The sequence below is a fragment of the Prionailurus bengalensis genome, chromosome E2, assembly GCF_016509475.1.
Source record: "Prionailurus bengalensis isolate Pbe53 chromosome E2, Fcat_Pben_1.1_paternal_pri, whole genome shotgun sequence".
Lineage (NCBI taxonomy): Eukaryota > Metazoa > Chordata > Mammalia > Carnivora > Felidae > Prionailurus > Prionailurus bengalensis.
In genome coordinates, this window is record NC_057352.1 from 25,908,393 (window position 1) to 25,927,635 (window position 19,243).

At 35.6% G+C, this 19,243-nt stretch overlaps 1 protein-coding gene across 3 annotated transcripts in view; it reads right to left on the minus strand.

Annotated features, from left to right (window-relative positions):
- Nucleotides 1–19,243, minus strand: part of ITFG1 (integrin alpha FG-GAP repeat containing 1) — a 347,900-nt gene that overhangs the window by 116,720 nt on the left and 211,937 nt on the right. For all 3 annotated transcript variants that reach the window (XM_043600818.1, XM_043600819.1, XM_043600820.1), the window contains 2 exons: nt 11,079–11,229; nt 8,225–8,333 (listed from right to left, as the gene is read on the minus strand). In XM_043600818.1, the coding sequence (XP_043456753.1) occupies nt 8,225–8,333; nt 11,079–11,229 (260 nt within the window). The remainder of the gene's footprint in view (nt 1–8,224; nt 8,334–11,078; nt 11,230–19,243) is intronic.

Consider the following 19,243-nt stretch of genomic DNA (forward strand, 5'->3'; position numbering starts at 1 on the left):
CTGACAGCTCGGAGCCTGGAGCCTGCTTCAGATTCTTTGTCTCTCTCTCTCTGCCCCTTCCCCGCTCATGCTCTGTCTCTCAAAGATAAATAAACATTAAAAAAAAAAAAGAGATAGGAATTCAAAAAAAGTAAGGGCAAGGGGTGGCATATAAGTAAAATGGTAGCAATAAAGCTGGTAAAACTTGTTAAGTTTAAATAATCATTGATAACATGGTTTTGAATTATTAAGAAAGAATTTGCAACACAGAAGGCACAAAATTAAAACTGAATTAATCACCAGAAAAATACTTCCATATTATTTCAACAGAATCTTGAAACAAGCAGGGAAGTAAAACCTTTCTAAATGTGTCATCTCACTTGGGAAGTAAAAGTAAACACACTGTTACAATTATAAAAGTGTGAGGGGAAACAGGGTCAGATATTTGTTAGAAATTGGAGTTAAGTCCTGGTAGCACTGAATTAGAATGCAGAACTTTCCAGTGCAGCTGACAAAAGAGGAAAAAGAGCTAGGAATCAATTCTGATTCAAGGGAGTTTTACCTTTCTCTTGCCAATTTCTTGAATGTCCTTAACTGAAAAACAGTGACTTTTAGCACAGGCTAGTTTGAACATTAGAGTAACAGTACAATTTTAGAGCAAAATCAATGGTGGACATTGTAGACGGCTTTGAAAGGATAATTATATACTAGTAAGTGTCTGACTTAAGGCCAAAAACTAATAATCAAAGGAAAGAGTGGAAGGGCATTCCAAAACAACTAGAAGGTTATTTTTCCCAAATGATTGCTTCAAATTGGTACCTCATTTCAACCATGACCTTTTTGTAAAGTATGTTATTAATATTTATGTTAATATCTTTCATGTAAAGTTACCTAGTTTTCTAAAACTAAAACCTCCTGCACCAACTTGGCTCTCGGTCTGAGCTTGGAGTTGTGTGGAGAAAACTTTCTTCAGGATACTGTTAATTAGATGCCAGTGCTATCCAGTGGTCCCCCCATCCCGACTCAGGCTAGGAAGTCACAGGCCACAGATTCTCAAGAGACTTTTAGGTATTTAAACTGTTTACATGGAATTTTTCAAATTATACAAAATTAGAAATATACGAAGGACCCCACTCACACTTCACACAAGTTCAGTGGTCAACAACACATAGCCAATTTTGTTAAATCTACCCTCCATTTCCTACTTCCCTGGATTACTTTAAAGAAACACCTCAACCACATCATTCCATTTTCATGTAGTTTGTTTCATTATTTAATTGTTTAAATAAGTTTACTTTTTCCTGAGCAGTACCATCATGTATTCATGTATTCTGTTACTGTATTTGTGGTCTACTCTAAAGATAAAAACTGCAAAGATTTCATCAGGACTAATTGTTTTGTTATTCAACATATATTTCTCCAGGGCCTGCTATACATCAGACATTAGTATCAACAGAAGTAAACTATGCACATTCGACTTCATACAGAATAAATATTCTGGCAACTATATTGACTCATAAAAGAAGTGTGTGTTCCTTCATGAGGAGGTGAGCTTTACTGCAAGGCATTCAAGCAGATGCTGGCTGAGGTGTTGCGTTAGGGTGGACTTGGGCAAGATGCCTTCTAAGGCCTTTCCCATATCTAAGATTCTGATTGTTCTGTAATTTCTAAAAATGTAAATAAACAAATACAAAGGAAGGACTGAAGATCCTACATTATATGTATGTATTTTCCACATGGACAATTTCCAAATGATCAATATAAAAAAAAAATGTGAGACCGGTTTTTGCTTCATATGAGAAACTGCCTCCTTTCTTTAGCATTATTATCATTATTATTTTATTATCATTATTATTATTATGAGTAGGGATCTGGATCCCTTATCACTGTAGGAAAATCTTATGCTCTGATTTAACTTTATTTTACTGACAACCTCTGCTCTAGGAAAGAGTCTACAGGCATCAGCAAGGGAAGCAACAGCATCACATGCCCTCAACTAACTCAGATTTGGGAGTATATCACAAAAACTCAATCATATTTTTTCAAGAGCACAAAACAAGTAATTTTTAGTAGAAAAGTAGTTTTAAGGCTTGAATAAAACAACCTGCTGAATGAAAGGGTGAACTTGATTTGTCCTAACCATATACAAATTAATACCCCTTTCACTGGAATTTTTCCTTACTACTCAATGAGTAACATCTATTGTAGAAACCGTTAATTTTCAATCCATACAGACACACAAAAACACTTCAAATTCAGATGAACTAAGCAATAAATCTGTGGTTTTTTGGAAACTTTAAACTTGAGAAAATAGTTTCTTCAAAGTACACTGATAAAACTCAAATCAAGGACACAAATAGTACAGCTATCTCATTACACAGAAAAAAAAAGAGAATTATTACTGTGAGTTTCAATATAAATTTTTGAGACAAATAACATTTATTCTAGGTTGGAATAAAAAGATGATTTTCACAGCATCCCATTAAGGTCATGAGAGAGAACCTCTCTCTTACTCATTGCATGATGTTCTTTCTGTACATTTTTCGTTTATAAGCCTGGGAAATTAAGTATTTCTAGTCACAGAGAATCCTAAAAGATAGGTAGATGTGAGAACTTAAGCCAGGGCAGAGTAACTAGCTCACTAAGATTAAATATTCTCTTTTCAAGAAATGAACTATTGACTAGCTATAGCTCTGACATCAGAGAACAGGTAAAGGTGCAAATATGTCCTTGAAATGGAGTTTCATCTTTTGGTAGAATGCTTCCTAGAGACAGAACATGGGCCTGAGGCATCAGGCATTAGGCCCTAGCACCATTGGGTACTAGGGGGAATACTTTTATTGTCTTAAAAAATTTTTTTTCACGTTTATTTATTTTTGAGAGAGAGAGAGAGAGTGAGAGAGCACACTTGAGTGGGGAAGGAGCAGAGAGAGGGAAGACACAGAATTCAAAGCATCTCTAGGCTCTGAGCTGTCAGCACAGAGCCCATCGCAAACCCACAAGCTGTGAGATCATGACCTGAGCCAAAGTTGGACGCTTAACCAACTGAGCCACCCAGTTGTCCCTCTGAGCCACTCAGGTGCCCCAAGAGGGTATACTTTTATGTTATGTTATGTTATGTTATGTTATGTTATGTTATGTTATGTTAATTTTATTTTTAATATTTTTTAAATTTACATCCAAATTAGTTAGCATATAGTATAACAAGAATCTCAGGAGTAGATTCCTTAATGCCCCTTACCCATTTAGCCCATCCAACATCCCACAACCCCTCCAGTAACCCTCTGCTTGTTCTCCATATTTGTCTCTTATGTTTTGTCCCCCTCCCTATTTTTATATTATTTTTGTTCCCTTTCCTTTATGTTCATCTGTTCTGTGTCTTAAAGTCCTCATATGAGTGAAGTCATATGATATTTGTCTTTCTCTGACTAATTTTGCTTAGCATAATACCCTTTAGTTCATCCACATAGTTGCAAATAGCAAGATTTCATTCTTTTTTATTGCTGAGTAATACTCCATCGTATATATATACAATACATCTTCCTTATCCATTCATCCATCGATGGACATTTGGGCTCTTTCCATACTTTGGCTATTGTTGATAGTGCTGCTATAAACACTAAGGTGCATGTGCCCCTTCAAAACAGCATACCTATATCCCTTGGATAAATAACGGGTAGTGCAATTGCTGGGTCATAGGGTAGTTCTTTAATTTTTTGAGGAACCTCCATACTGTTTTCCAGAGTGGCTGCACCAGTTTGCATTCCCACCAGCAATGCAAAGGAGATCCTCTTTCTCCACATCCTTGCCAACATCTGTTGTTGCCTGAGTTGTTAATGTTAGCCATTCTGACAGGTGTCAGGTGGTATCTCATTGTGGTTTTAATTTGTATTTCACTGATGATGAGTAATGTTGAGCATTTTTTCATGTGCCAGTTGGCCATCTGGATGTCTTCTTTGGAGAAGTGTCTATTCATGCCTTTTGCCCATTTCTTCACTGGATTATTTGTTTTTTGGGTGTGGAGTTTAGTAATTTCTTTATTGATTTTGAATACTAACCCTTTATCTGGTATGTTGTTTGCAAATATCTTCTCCCATTCTTCCGGTTGCCTTTTAGTTTTGCTGCTTGTTTCCTTCTCTGTGCAGAAGCTTTTTAGTTTGATGAGGTCCCAGTAGTTCGTTTTTGCTTTTGTTTCCCTTGCCTCTGGAGATGTGTTGAGTAAGAAGTTGCTGTGGCCAAGATCAAAGAGGTTTTTGCCTGCTTTCTCCTTGAGGATTTTGATGGCTTCCTGTCTTCTGTTTAGGTCTCTCATCCTTTTTGAGTTTATTTTTGTGTATGGTGTAAGAAAGTGGTCCAGGTTCATTCTTCTGCATGTTGCTGTCCAGTTTTCCCAGCACCACTTCTGAAGAGACAGTCTTTACTCCATTTGGATATTCTTTCCTGCTTTGTCAAAGATTAGTTGACCGTAAGTTTGTGGGTCCATTTCTGGGTTCTCTATTCTGTTCCATTGATCTGAATGTCTGTTTTTGTGCCAAGAGGGAATACTTTTAAATTAAGATAGCCAGGGACGTCTGGGTGGCTCCAACTCTAAGTTTTGGCTCAGATTATGATCTCATGGTTTGTGAGTTCAGGCTCTGCGTCCGGCTCTTCATTGACAATTTGGAGCCTGCTTGGGATTTTCTCTCTCATCCTCTCTCTTCCCCTCCCCCATTCGTACTTTCTCTCTCTCAAAAAAAAAATTAAAAAAATAATTCAGATAGCCAATTCATGCCTTGAAAAGTAGCTGGCCAATTGTTTAACATAAATTTCCTAAATGCCTCCTATAAGCCAGGCCCTGTGTAAGGCACTGGGGAATCAAAGACAAATAAGACACAGATACTACTTTCAAGTCGTTTCGACTACCATAGCATTCTATGAGAAAAAGATGGTAAGCAAGTGACCTAAATAAATTTAGATTTCAGAGTGCTTCTCAAATAGCCTGGAATAGATGGGAGTTGGGGGTGGAGAGGAGATTATGTTATATTAAAATAAATGGGGGGGCGCCTGGGTGGCTCAGTCGGTTAAGCGTCCGACTTCAGCTTGGGTCACGATCTCGCGGTCCGCGAGTTCAAGCCCCGCGTCGGGCTCTGGGCTGATGGCTCAGAGCCTGGAGCCTGCTTCTGATTCTGTGTCTCCCTCTCTCTGACCCTCCCCCGTTCATGCTCTGTCTCTCTCTGTCTCAAAAATAAATAAACGTTAAAAAAAATAAAAAAAAATAAAATAAATGGGGACTAGGAGTATGCTGTCATTGACAAATGATAATCTAGGGCACAGAACAGATATTTTAAGATGTATGCTTTTGTTGAATCTCCCCTTGGCAACCAGAGTCTGCATTAGTTGATGGCTGTACTAGACTTAGTTATGTATCCGTAGGGGACCAAACTCTAAACTCTTACTTTAACAGTGCTTGTTTCAATTTAATTGATTGAAAACGAGTTATTCTAATTACATATACATTTAGTGTCAGCAAAAATTTTAAGGATTCCTTGCCTTTTTATCTAGAGGATTAAAGTTGAAGGAAAATCGCTGAAAAAAAACACTTTAAACTATGTAAATTAATAACATGACAACATACAACATAATTTAAATTTTTTTAGCTCTAAGATAGCCAAATAATATTCCCTTCAAAATGGCAAATGAGAGCATACAGTCACATGGATAAAAAGTATAGAAATGGGTAGATTCATATATCCATATTCTGAGACTGCAGTAGTAATGAAGACAGGAGTCACTCTTAGTTCATTCAAATAAGAATGAATTTGCTGATTAAAAAGGAAAATTATATTTTCTGTCATTTTCATTTCTCAAATTTCCCAATATTCATTCATTATTCTGTTGCTTTTCTGTGTTCAGCTACTTATGCCCATTTAAAAATTTTTTTTTTTTTCAACGTTTATTTATTTTTGGGACAGAGAGAGACAGAGCATGAACGGGGGAGGGGCAGAGAGAGAGGGAGACACAGAATCGGAAACAGGCTCCAGACTCTGAGCCATCAGCCCAGAGCCTGACGCGGGGCTCGAACTCCCGGACCGCGAGATCGTGACCTGGCTGAAGTCGGACGCCCAACCGACTGCGCCACCCAGGCGCCCCTACTTATGCCCATTTTAAAACTGTAATAAATATTCATATGAAGTATGTGTCACTTCATTAACAAATGACTGCTCTTGATGGCTATCTTAGTGTTGACTATAATAGTAACACAAAAACAGTAATTTCCAATAGCAATTCATGATAAAACTCTCAGAAAACTAGAAATAGGGTAAACTTCCTTAACACAATAGAGAGCATCTATAAAACCCAATAGCTAATAATATCATAATTAATGGTGAAAGAAGGAATGCTTTCCCCCAAGATCAGAAGCAAGGCAAGGATGTCCACTCTCACCAATCTTTTCAACGTAGTAATGGAAATTTTAGCCAGGAAAAGAAAAACAAAAAAGGCATAGATTGGAAAGAATAAATAGAACTGTCTCTCTCTGGGGTGCCTGGATGGCTCAGTTGGCTAAGCATCCAACTTTGGCTCACATGATGATCTTGTGGTTTATGAGTTTGAGCCCCAGGTTAGGCTCTGTGCTGACAGCTCAGAGCCTGGAGCCTGCATCCAATTCTGTGTTTCCCTCTCTCTGCCCCTCCCCTGCTTGCATCTGTCTCTCTGTCTCAAAAAATAAACACTAAAAAAAAAAAAAAAAAAAAAAAAAAAAAGACTCTCTTTGTAGATAACATAACTGTCTATGTAGAAAATCCTATTGAATCTTAAAAAACCCTCCTAGAGTCAATAAAGAAGTTGAGCAAGATTGCAGTATACAAGATTAACACACAAAAAAATCAATTGTATTTCTAATCACTAAAAACAAACATGTGGAAACCAAACTTAACAACACAACATTTATAATCACCTAAAAAATGTAAAAGATCTCTGGTGAACATACGTGTCAGCTGGAGGAGATGGTTAGCATGGTTGGGAACAGGTAACAATGAACAAATAAATAAATATACAGAGGAAAGTGGGAGTCGGGTTTCTCACTGCTAGAGAAGATATATACAGACAGAAAAGATTAGAAAGAAGTCTCGACATGCTGTGTGGGATCAGAAATGGAAGTAATGGCATAAGTTCATGGTTTTATAGTAAGTGAAGGTGATGTATACACATATATACATACACACATATAGTTATAGATATGTATATTTGTGTGTTGAGTAAAGCCATATCTGTATTTCCTGCTCTGTCCATTGAGAGAAGCTAGAAGAAATGACAACTCAGAAACAACCAGCACACTGAAAATTTAGAACATGGCTTTTAAATACCATCTTTTACAAAAGGAAATGGGGATCCTTGGGGAGAGAGAAGATTCTAGACTTAGGGCAAGGGAAGAATAAGATGAGTCTGGAATATCTGTCTATCCCAGAGAACATGTAAAATAGATACAGGAGCCAGCCTGAAGGAGCTCCTACTGCTTCTACTGGGAATACTTTGAACATTAAAGGAAATGATTTTATTTATTGAATGTAATATGAATACATAGATCTATACTGATAAATGCATGCGAGAGAAGCAAAAGATCTTCCTTATAGTAGAATGCCAAGTATAAATGTGGAAAGAATGTTGGAAATAGAGAATTACTCTTTGACAACTATCTTAGAGAAGGTAATCACAAAGAGGGAAAAGAGTGAATTTAAGGTGGAGAGTCCTGGTGGTCACTAAGATGATCAGAAGCTCACGGTAAACATTTTGGTGGTGAGATAGACCAACATCATGTGCTTCCTGATATAATGCACTGAGAAATGCACAGCACTGGTTATGCAATTCTATGCAGTGGAATTTCTGCAAAGAATGTATGACCTGAGTGGAAAGAGAAGAAACAGGGTTATGGTACAGAAGAAGGCCTATATTCTTTAAAACTGATAAGGACCTAAAAAAGGAATTATTCCATATTGAAGAAGTCTGCAAAGATGTGACAATTAAAGAGGAATTCCTTTATAGAATCCTGAAACAGAGAAAAAAATCATTGTTAGGACAACTGGAAAAATTTGAAGAGTCTGTGTATAGGATGGTAGTGTTGTAATAAAGTTGATTTCCTGATTTGGAGAGTTGTATGTGTAACACACATAGGGGTGTGTCCTTATTCTTTGGAAAATTTGAGTTGACAGACAGAATACAAAAATAAATGTTAATAATTAATAATAAAACATATGAAACAAATACTCACCAATGACTTTAACAAAATAAGCATCTGCTTCAAAGTTATTTTTTAGTGTATGGATGGAAAAATCATTCTTTGTATATCCTTTACTTAGTACTATAATGTCCAAGATTCCCTGGAAAAAACATAAACAAAAGTCATAAGAACAAACCAGCAGACTGAAAAACTAATGAAAATACATGCATGTTTATCATGTAAGTTTAAACTTTATTTATTCAACTTGATGTTTAAAATAAAAATATTATTAAAAGTATAAAACCTTAGAGAGGGGCAAGCCAAGAAACATACTCTTAACTATAGAGAACAAACTGATGGTTACCAGAGGGGAGGTTGGTGGGGTAATGGGGGAAATAGGTGATGGGGATTAAGGAGGGCACTTGTGATGAGCACCAGGTGATATATGGAAGTGCTGAATTACTATAGGGTACATTTGAAATTAATATTATACTCTTTGTTAACTAACTGGAATTTAAATAAAAACTTAAAAAAAGAAAGACCTTGGCACAATACCCTCCAGTTCAATCCACATTGTTGCTAATGGCAAGATTTCATTCCTTCTCATTGCCAAGTAGTATTCCATTGTATATATAAACCACATCTTCTTTATCCATTCATCAGTTGATGGGCATTTGTGTTCTTTCCATATTTGGCTTTTGCTCATTGGGGTCCATGTGCCCCTATGAATCAGTACTCCTGTATTCTTTAGATAAATTCCTAGTAGTGCTATTGCTGGGTTGTAGGGTAATTCTATTTTTAATATTTTAAGGAACCTTCACACTGTTTTCCAGAGTGGCTGCACCAGTTTGCTTTCCCACCAAGAGTTCAAGAGGGTTCCCGTTCCTCGACATCCTTGCCAGCATCTGTTTTTTCCTGAGTTGTTAATTTTAGCCACTCTGACCAGTGTGAGGTGATATCTCGATGTGGTTAAGTAAAATAAGTCAGTCAGAGAAAGCCAGATAACATCTGTTTTCACTCATATGCAGAATTTGAGAAATGTAACAGAAGACCATGGAGGAAGGGAAGGGGAAAAAACTAGTTTCAAACAGAGAGGAAGGCAAACCATAAGAGACTCTTAAATACAGAGAACAAACTGAGGGTTGATTGGTAGGGGGTAGGGGAGAGGGGAAAATGGGTGATGGGCATTTAGGAGGACACTTGTTGGGATGAGCACTTGGTGTCGTATGTAAGTGATGAATCATGGGACTCTACTCCCAAAGCCAAGAGCACATTGTTTACACTGTATGCTAGCTAACTTGACAATAAATTATAAAAAATAAAAAAATAAAAAATCCCCGTGTTAAAAAAACCAAAACAAAACCTTGGAAATAGTAAAATATAAACAAAATGAAAAAAATCTGTAATTTTAATCCCTGGAGATAGCTGTTAACATTTTAGTAAATTTCTTTCTAGTCATATTTGCATGAATTTTTAAAGGCCTATGAAACGGAAGGCCAAATTGTTTTCAACCGTCAGAGAAAGAGAGCACCTTTTTAACTGTCCTGGTAACCACGGCATATTAACATTACTTTTCTGTAAAAAAGAGGGAGGCTTTGCTGATTATACTGGGGGGAAAAGGTGTGCTCATTTAAATTCCATTTCACTATTATTTATTTATTTATTTAACTTTTTCTGAGTATATCTGACACACAATGTTACATTAGTTTCAGGGGTACAACACAGTGACTCAGCTACTGTACACCTTATGTTATGCTTGCCACAAGTGCAGTTCATTCCACTGATTCTTAATCAAACTGATCATTTATCATATTTTTTCATATGCTAGCCACATACGTTTTTTCTGTAAATTCACTATGTTCTGTTTTTCCAGTGGGAGTTTTTGGTGACTTGTATCAGTTTGCATAAACCCTTCTTATATTAATATTAGTTATTTGAGTCTTTCATAAATATTTTTTCCCCAGATTTAAAAACAATTTAAATTTCATTTATGATGTTTTTTATGTGCAAAAATTAAAAATTTATTTGTAGCCAATTCTCTTGAGTTTTTCCCCCTTATGTAGTTATTTACTTATTTATTTACAAACCAAACTAAACCAAACCAAACCAAACCAAAAATGGGGTTAGGAGACATAAATGTCCTGATGGGCACTGAATTTTTTTTTTAATATAATTTATGGTCAAATTGGCTTGCATACAACACCCAGTGCTCATCCCAACAAGTGCCCTCCTCAACGCCCATCACCCATTTTCCCCTCTCCCCACTCCCCCATGTACCCTCAGTTGGTTCTCTGTATTTAAGACTCTCTTAAAAAGACATGGGATGAATTTTTTAAATAATCACATTATTTTAAAAGGATATACTGTGATATATTAACTCTGGAATTTAATACATTTGGTATCAGAATTTATTATTTTTCTGCATGGTAAACTGGCTTTTCAAATTAGACTGGAGGAAACCAGTGTCCTGAGGGCCTTTCATTGTCACCTGGCAACTGCAGACAGAATCATAGGAATCCTTGGCAATAGTTCACAAAGTTAAAAGGGAGTAGTACTTCATTCACTCTTCTGTGATTTTGTACAGGTTTAAGACCCTGTCATCTGTTGGCCGTGCTTTTGTCTACTGGTGCATATACACATTTGCCCGTCTCAGAGCATGATTCTCTAGTGGCTTAATCTAAATAGGCACAAAATGAGATAAAGGCGTTTTCATATTTCACTGTACTGATCAGCTAGCGGTGTCGATAAATTTGTTCCCTGTGCCATCTAACATTAAAAGGGGCTTTCTTTAACTCATTAGCTTTCATTATCTCATCTACATTTTCTGGTCAAACATGGTGAAGTGAAAGTGAGATGAAGTGGATGGCAATTAGACTCCAAACATGCAGGAGACTTCTGAACTCACATCTTCATAAATGTCAAAGAAGGTGGCAACCATGGCATCTCTGATTTGATTTAGGTCCATCAGCTCCCAGTAGACTTTAAACATACGATGTGCCCCTTCACAGCTTGCATTATTACATGGAACATTCTCCAGTAAAAAGGCCTGCTGATTGCTGTAAGATAAAGGAAAGGCATTTAGTTAATATAACACACCATTGCTGTGTCGCATCAGCTGTGCTGTATGTCCTAGAATCAAAGATATGATAAATGGTATATAGTGAAATGATATGAAAAAAGCTCCACATTTTATTACTTTACTGTGTCATAAAAAACTGAAATTGTTGGCTATACTTTGTGAGCCTTTGACAAAAATCCTGAGGCTAATTGGTTGCAAGCCTCTCTCCTCTTATGTGGAGTTTCCAGGTCCATCCCTCTTTCTTCCCTTGCTAATCCATAGCCATTGACCATGTGGTTCCATTTCTGAGTTCCTGGACACTGCCATTATCCCTTCTGATGTATATAACTCCCCAAATGAATATTTGCATTTTAAATGGAACCACCTGATATCCCCAAGTCTTGTAAAACCCAAAGCAGTGAATCTACAATGATAGAATTTCCACTTCCAGACAGGCAGTAGGGTGGATATTGCTTAGGTCCGTTCAGACAAAAGAAGCACTGTACTTTGTACGGTTATGAAATCTTCCCTTTTATATGTGACTCTACAGGCGAAGTGGTTTTGAGCTTAGATTCTGGAGCCAGATTATGTGGATTCAAATTCTGACTGTCATTTAGCTGTTACTAACCTTGAGTAAATTAGTTAATCTCCTGAAGACTCCTATCCTTATTTGTAAACTGAGCAACGAGTACTTATATTAGGGGTGCCTGGGTGGCTCAGTAGGTTAAGCATCTGACTCTTGGTTTCAGCTCAGGTCATGATCTCATGGTTCATGAGACTGAGCCTCATGTCAGACTCTGCTAATAGCATGAAGCCTGCTTGGGATTCTGTCTTTCTCTCCCTCTCTCTCTGCTGCTCCCCTGCTCACACTCTCTCCCTCTCTCTCAAAAATAAATAAACTTTAAAAGAGTCAAGAATTATAAAAAGAGTTATTATATTATAGGATTGTTATAAAAATAAAATACTGAATGCAAAATACTTAGAACAATTCTTGTTATCCAGTTAGATCTCAGTGAAAGTGTTTATGTTATCACCATTCTTATTTCTATAGTGCAATACCATGCCATGCAAAAATATTTCCTTTAGAAATAGAAGTAACTTTTGCAGTGTGATTTTATGTGATGGTTCCTATTATAGGCATTTCCCAATGTATATAGTTCTTTACTTCCCTCTACTTATACAAAAAGTAATAGGCTAAAGGTATTAAATTTTACTAGTGCTCAATTTTCTCTAATAGTTATTTTCAATAAAACTAAAAAGATATTTCCTTTTTTCCATACGAAAATACAACTTTGGGTATTAGCCTGAATCTGGACACTTTGGAAAAGAAAAAAAAAATGAGGGAAATTTCTTTCTGTTCAACACAGTAAGGGAACCTATGTACAAAATATTCAATTTGTATACTGTACTAAATATATAATTGACTTCAAATTATTCTAGATAAAAAATTCCAACACAAATAGTTTAGAATAATTCTTTAACAAAGGAAAAAAAACCCTCCCAGGTTGTAACAATTACCTGGAAAGCAATGAGGTGACTTTGCTCAAGACCTAACATATAACAGAAGGAATAATCATTTCTTCTTTGTCTCCTGTGTAGTAAGTGATTTTTAAATTATAATTTGTAATATTCTCCCCAGGTAATTTATCCATCGTACCTTTTCAGCCATGTAATTTTACTAGATATTTCACGGAAATGAAGACTATTCTATTTTGTTATTAAGGGATCATATTAAAACATGAGGACATGTGATAAAGGTAGCATTTCTACAATCTTCTGTAACCAAAGTATCATACTGGTCAACCTTTTGAGTGACTGTGCTGCACTACTTTCCTGTTTCAAAGTGAATGCATGGATTTCATTATTATAACTCTGGCTGCAACTTCAAATACACAACATAATCTACAACATTGTACAATTTAAAATGTTATTTTAATTTTTGTTATGAGTTTGTGAAGAGTATAAATGCCATGTACCATGGTTCTTGTCTCAATGCTAACTACCTTGGTTTTGCAGTATTGAACTTGGGGTCTGTAAAATTTCAGTCCTTTAAAGTTTTACTGAACCTACAGGCACAGTCCAACATCTCACTTTTATAAATAAAATTTCATTTAAGCACAGGAAGGAAAAACCTTGATCCATTTGGGTTTGAAATCTATGAGAAGAAATGATCTTGCTTATTTAGAGTCTGTCTCTTGATGTGTTCTTGTCAATTACAACACATGTATCTTTTTAAAAACTGTTTTTTCAAAACTATTACAAAGTTATTGCTAAATTCTAGTAACAGAGACATTTAAAAAACAAAATTCTTCCTTTCTAGGGATAACCATTGTTACTAATTTGGTATGCATGTTTCCAAACCTTCTAGGAACGTACAAATATGTAAGTATATATATCCTTAAAAAAACCTATTTAGGTTCTACTATACAGATTCTTTATGCAACTGATTTCTTTATGTCCCATAATACAGCATACACAGGGAGAAAGGGATATAGTCTGAATGAGGACTTCTGATATCTATTTTGAAAAGACCCCTCAGAGAAGTTGTACTAGTTTATATCTCCCAGCAGTAGCCCATCAAATTGCCTGTTTTTCCACATGTGCATTCTTTCCAATGGCTACTCCACAATATGGCTAAGCCATCATTCATTCATTTTAACACCCTGCTATTGATAAGTAGTCTTCAATTGTTTTCCGTTACAGCATACCACTCATTCACACACCTATAAATATGTTATTCTCCCTTGGGAATTTGTACATAAATTTCCAAATGATAGTTATGTGGTCAAACAATATGCATATTTTAAATATCCATAGGTTAAGTGAAATGATCCTCTAAAAAAATGCACCAATTTGTACTTCTAGTGTATGGGTATATCACTCTTCATATTTTGCCAATGTTAGTGTTATTGCTTCCTATGCTTGCCAGGTGGGTAGCTTAAAAATCTCATTCTCCAGATTATAAGAGAAGCTGAGTATTACTTTCATATATATCAGCTATTTGTGCTTCTTCTGGGAACTGGCACTTTAATATATTTTTTTTTAATTATTGATTTTCAGGACATCTGTCAATGTTAGGGACCCTAACAACTTACCTGTTACTCTGACATCCTTGTTTGTAACGTAAGGGTAAAAACAGTATATTAATTCAAAAGGTTGTTTTAAGGATTAAATTAAAAAGTACAGAATAAATAGTTCAGTGTAGTACCTGGAACACACCACAGCACACATTCAACATATGCTGTTATTATTATTGCTATACGTGCTGTAATTATTACTGATAATGTTATAAACGTTTTGCCCCAGCCTTTTATTTTGTTTTAAAAATTTATGGTGTTCTTCACTGAAAGGTTTATAATATTACGGTCATTTATGTCAATATTTTTCTTCATGGCACTGTAAGAAATGTTAAAGTCCATTGTGCAGACGGAAAATGAAACCAGATGAATATTACATTTATACAAAGCAGTGAAAATGTTAAATATATAGGCAAATAAATATTTTTTTATTATTTAAATCTCTTTAAAGATAACAGATAATTAAACAACACAGTGTGACATGAATGATGTAAGTAGATGTAAAACATGTGAAACAACAGCACCAAGGTCAGAAGGGGAGAAATGAAAATGTGCTATATTGTGTGGTTTTTCAACTGTATGAGAAGTGGTATGATATTGTTTGGAGACAGACTGGGATAAGTTAAAGATACATCCACTAAAATGACAAGATAAAGTTAATAATTTAACAAAAAAGACAAAATGGACTCAAAAAATGCTCATCTAATTCAAATGAAGGCAGAAAAGGGAAAAGGCAACACTGTTGGTGGGAGTGGAAAATGGTACAGCCGCTATGACAAATGGTATGGAGGCTCCTCGAAAAACTAAACACAGAACTACCATATGATGCAGCAAGCCCACTTACATAGTGAAAGGATCTAAAATCAGAAGCTCAAAGAGATATCTGAACTCCCATGTTTGCCACAGCAGTATTTACAGTAGCTAAAATATGGAAACAATCTGAATGTCCATCAGTTGATGAATGGAGAGAATGGGGTGGTGTGTGTGTGTGCTGGAAAATTACTCAGACTTAAAAAAGAAAGAAATCCTGACATTTGAAACAACATGGGTGAACCTGGGGGACATTACACTAAGTGAAATAAGCCAGGCACAGGAAGACAAATACTGTATGATTTCACATGTAGAATCTAAAAACACTGAACTCTTAGAAACAGAAAGCAGCATGGTAGTTGCCAGCAGCCAAGGAGTAGGGGGAAATGGGAGATGTTGGTCAAAGAATATAAATTTTCAGTTATAGGATGATTAAGTTCAGGGGATCTAATGTACAGCATGGTGATGATAGTTAACAGTACTGTACTGTATACTGAAAACTGTTATGAGAGTAAAGCTTTAATGTTCTCACTATAACAACAAGGATAAGAAAATGGTAATTACCTGAGATGAAGAATGTTAACTAATCTTAATGTAGTAAACATTTTGCAATATACATGTATGTTTATCATCATATTTGCACATCTTAAATTTATACAATGTAATATGTAAACTATATGTCATAAGGCTGGAAAAAAAGAAAAGAGCAATCAGCAACAGTGACATTCAAAAATATTTGGAAGTTAAATGCTACTAAAAATCTATTGGTAAAAGAAGGGATCAAAAGGGAAATTACAAAGTACTTTGAATTGGACAAAAATGAAGACACACATATCAAGATTCGTAGTATGTCACTAAAACAGTATTTAGAGGGAAATTTATAACATTAGATACTTCACTAGGAAAGAAGAAAAGTCTCAAATGAATGACCTCAGTTTCTTTCTTAAGACAGTGGAACTAGAAGAGCAAATGAATAGTGAAATAAGATAGGAAATAATGACACAGAGAAAAGCAATTAAGTAGAAAACAAAAACAGTACAGAAAATCAATGAAACCAAAAGACGGTTTTTTTGTGAAGAATAACTTTGATAAACTTGATAACTTGATAAACCTCCAAATGAAATGGAAGAAGACACAAAATACAACTGTCCTGAATAAGAGAGATAACACCAGTACAGAGTTTACTGGTATTAAAAGATAATAAAGAAATGTCACGAAAAACTTGCACCAATATAATTGACAAATCAGATGATTATCACAAGGGTGAGTACAGTACAATAAGATATTTTGAGAGACAGAGACCATATTCACCTAACTTAAACATTATAGTACATTATAATTCTATTTTATTATTAGTTATTATTGTTAATCGACTATGCTTAATTTACAAATTAAACTTTCTCATAGTTCTATATATATAGGAAAAAATAGTATATATAGGGCTCAGTACTATCAGCAGTTTCAGGTATCCATTGGGGGGTCTTGGAACATACTTCTCATGGAGAAGGGGTGAGAGGTACTATAATATCAAACAAAATTTGGCAGACTTTTTTTTTTTTTTTTGCAAAAATTGAAAAACAGCCTAAAATGCAATAGAAAATGCCAAGGATCTAAAATAGCTAAAATAAGTTTGAAAAAGAGTAAAGTTGGAGGACTTACACTGTCTGAATTTACTACTCATATAAAACAACAGTGAAAGAGCTGTGGTTCTGTTGCAAAGAGGAACATCAGAACAGAATAGAATGAAGAAATATACCCACTGATATACACATGGCCAACTGGCTTTCATCGAAGTACAAAAGCAATTGAGTAGAAAAAGGAATTCTTTCTTCTTTCTTTCTTTTTAGTTTCAAGAGAGAGACAGAGTACGAGTGGGGGAGGGGCACAGAAAGAGGGAGACACAGAATCTGAAGCAGGCGCCAGGTTCCAGAGCGCGACATAGGGCTCGAACCCATGGATCGTGAGATCATGACCTGGGATCATGACCTGAACCGAAGTCGGATGCTTAACCAACTGAGCCACCCAGATGCTCCTCTTCTTTCTTTTCTTTTCTTTTCTTTTCTTTTCTTTTCTTTTCTTTTCTTTTCTTTTCTTTTCTTTTCTTTTCCTTTCTTTCTTTTCTTTTTTTTTGGAATTCTTTTCAATAAATGGTGCTGGAACAGTTTACAAAAAAAGAAACTTGGATCCATACAGAAATATTAACTCAAAATGGATCACAGACCTAAATATAAAATGTAGGACTATAAAAAAATACTACAAGAAGGCACACGAGAAAATCTTTGTGACTGAGTTAGGTAAAGATTTCTTTCTTAGATATGATACTAAAAACCAGAGCCCATGTATGAATTTTTAAAAAGTTAAGCACTTCTTGCCCTTTAAAAGACACTGTTCAGAGAACAAAGGGATAAGCTAGAGATGAAAGAAAATATTTGCAAATAATAGTAATAAAGGATTTGTATACAAAGAGCTTTCAAAACTCAGCTGAGAAAACAAATATCCTGGGGCACCTGTATGGCTTGTTGGTTAAGGGTCCGACTCTTGATTTTGGCTCAGCTCATGATCCTAAGATTGTGGGATTAAGCTCCATGATCAGTGTGGAGCCTGCTTAAGATTCTCTCTCTCCCTCTGCCCCTCTCCCCAGCTCTCATGCATACATTTTTTGTCTATAAGAGAGAGAGAGAGAGAGAGAGAGAGAGAGAGAGAGAGAGAGAGAATGAACAAATGTCTCAAATAAAAGGCAAAAGACCTGAACAGACACTTTACCAAAGATCTATGAAAAGCAAATAATTACATGAAAATATGTTAAATAATCATCAGTTATTAGAGGAACTGAAATTAATACTACAAAGAACTACACTACAAACAAAATAGCTGAAATTAAAAAGACTGACCATACCAATGTTGAAAATGTGAACCAAAAAATTAAATGTGCACCTTCCAAAAGACCAAACATTCCATTCCTTGACATTTGCCCAAGACAAATAAAAGCTTGCATGACTTTTATAAGAGTGATCATAGTAGACTATTTTTAACAAACAGACCTGGTAAGAACCCAATGTCCAGCAACATGTAAATGGATATAATAAGCAAATTGTGATATACCTGTACAATGGAATACTCCTCAGCTATAAGCAACAATGAACTAAGATACATGTAACAGCATGGATGAATCTCAATATTATAATGCAGAGTGAGAGAACCCAGACATAAAAGAGCATAAAATCCACGATTTCACTGATACAAAATAGTAGAAAATGCAATCTAATCTACAGAGATGAAAAGAAGATTTGTGGTTGCCTGTGGGATGAGGGAAGGGTAGAAGGAGTGGAAGGGTAGCTTACCAAGGGTTAAAAAGAAACATATGGGTTGTGTATATGTTCTTCATCTTGACTGTAGTATTATTTTCATAGGTGGTATATGTCAAAACTTATCAATGTACACACGTTAAAGACATGCACTTTACTTTGTCAATTAAACCTCAATGAAGCTTTTAAAAAATGTTACTCCTTCATGACAAAAAACGAAACACAAGCAAGAAAAGAAAAACTAATCTTGGCATCATTCAAATGAAAAACATTTGTGCCTCAAATGATACCATCAAGAAAGTGAAAAGATGATTCACAGGCCGAGAGCCAATTTTTGCAAATCACGTATCTAACAAAATTTGTATGTAGAAGATACAAAGAATTTTTAAAATTTATTTATTTATTTATTTATTTATTTATTTATTTATTTGGAGAGAGAAAGAGAGAGAGAAAGCATGAGTGAGGGAGGGGCAAAGAGAGTAGGATAGAGACAATGCTGAGCAGACTCTGTGCTGTCAGTGCAGAGCCCAGCATAGGGTTTGATACAGTTGGATGCTTAAGTGACTGAGCCACCAGGTGCCCCAAGAATTCTTGTATCTCAATGATACAAAAGCAAATACCTATATTGTAAATGTGGGCAAAGGATCTAAATGGACAATTATTGTCTGGGTGGCTTTGATTTCAGCTCAGGTCATGATCTTATGGTTTGTGAGACTGTGCCTCTTGTAGGTCTCTGGGCTGACAGTGTGGAGCCCAGGTAGGGATTCTTTCTCTCTTCCCTCTCTCACAAAATAAATAAATATTAAAATAAATAAATAAA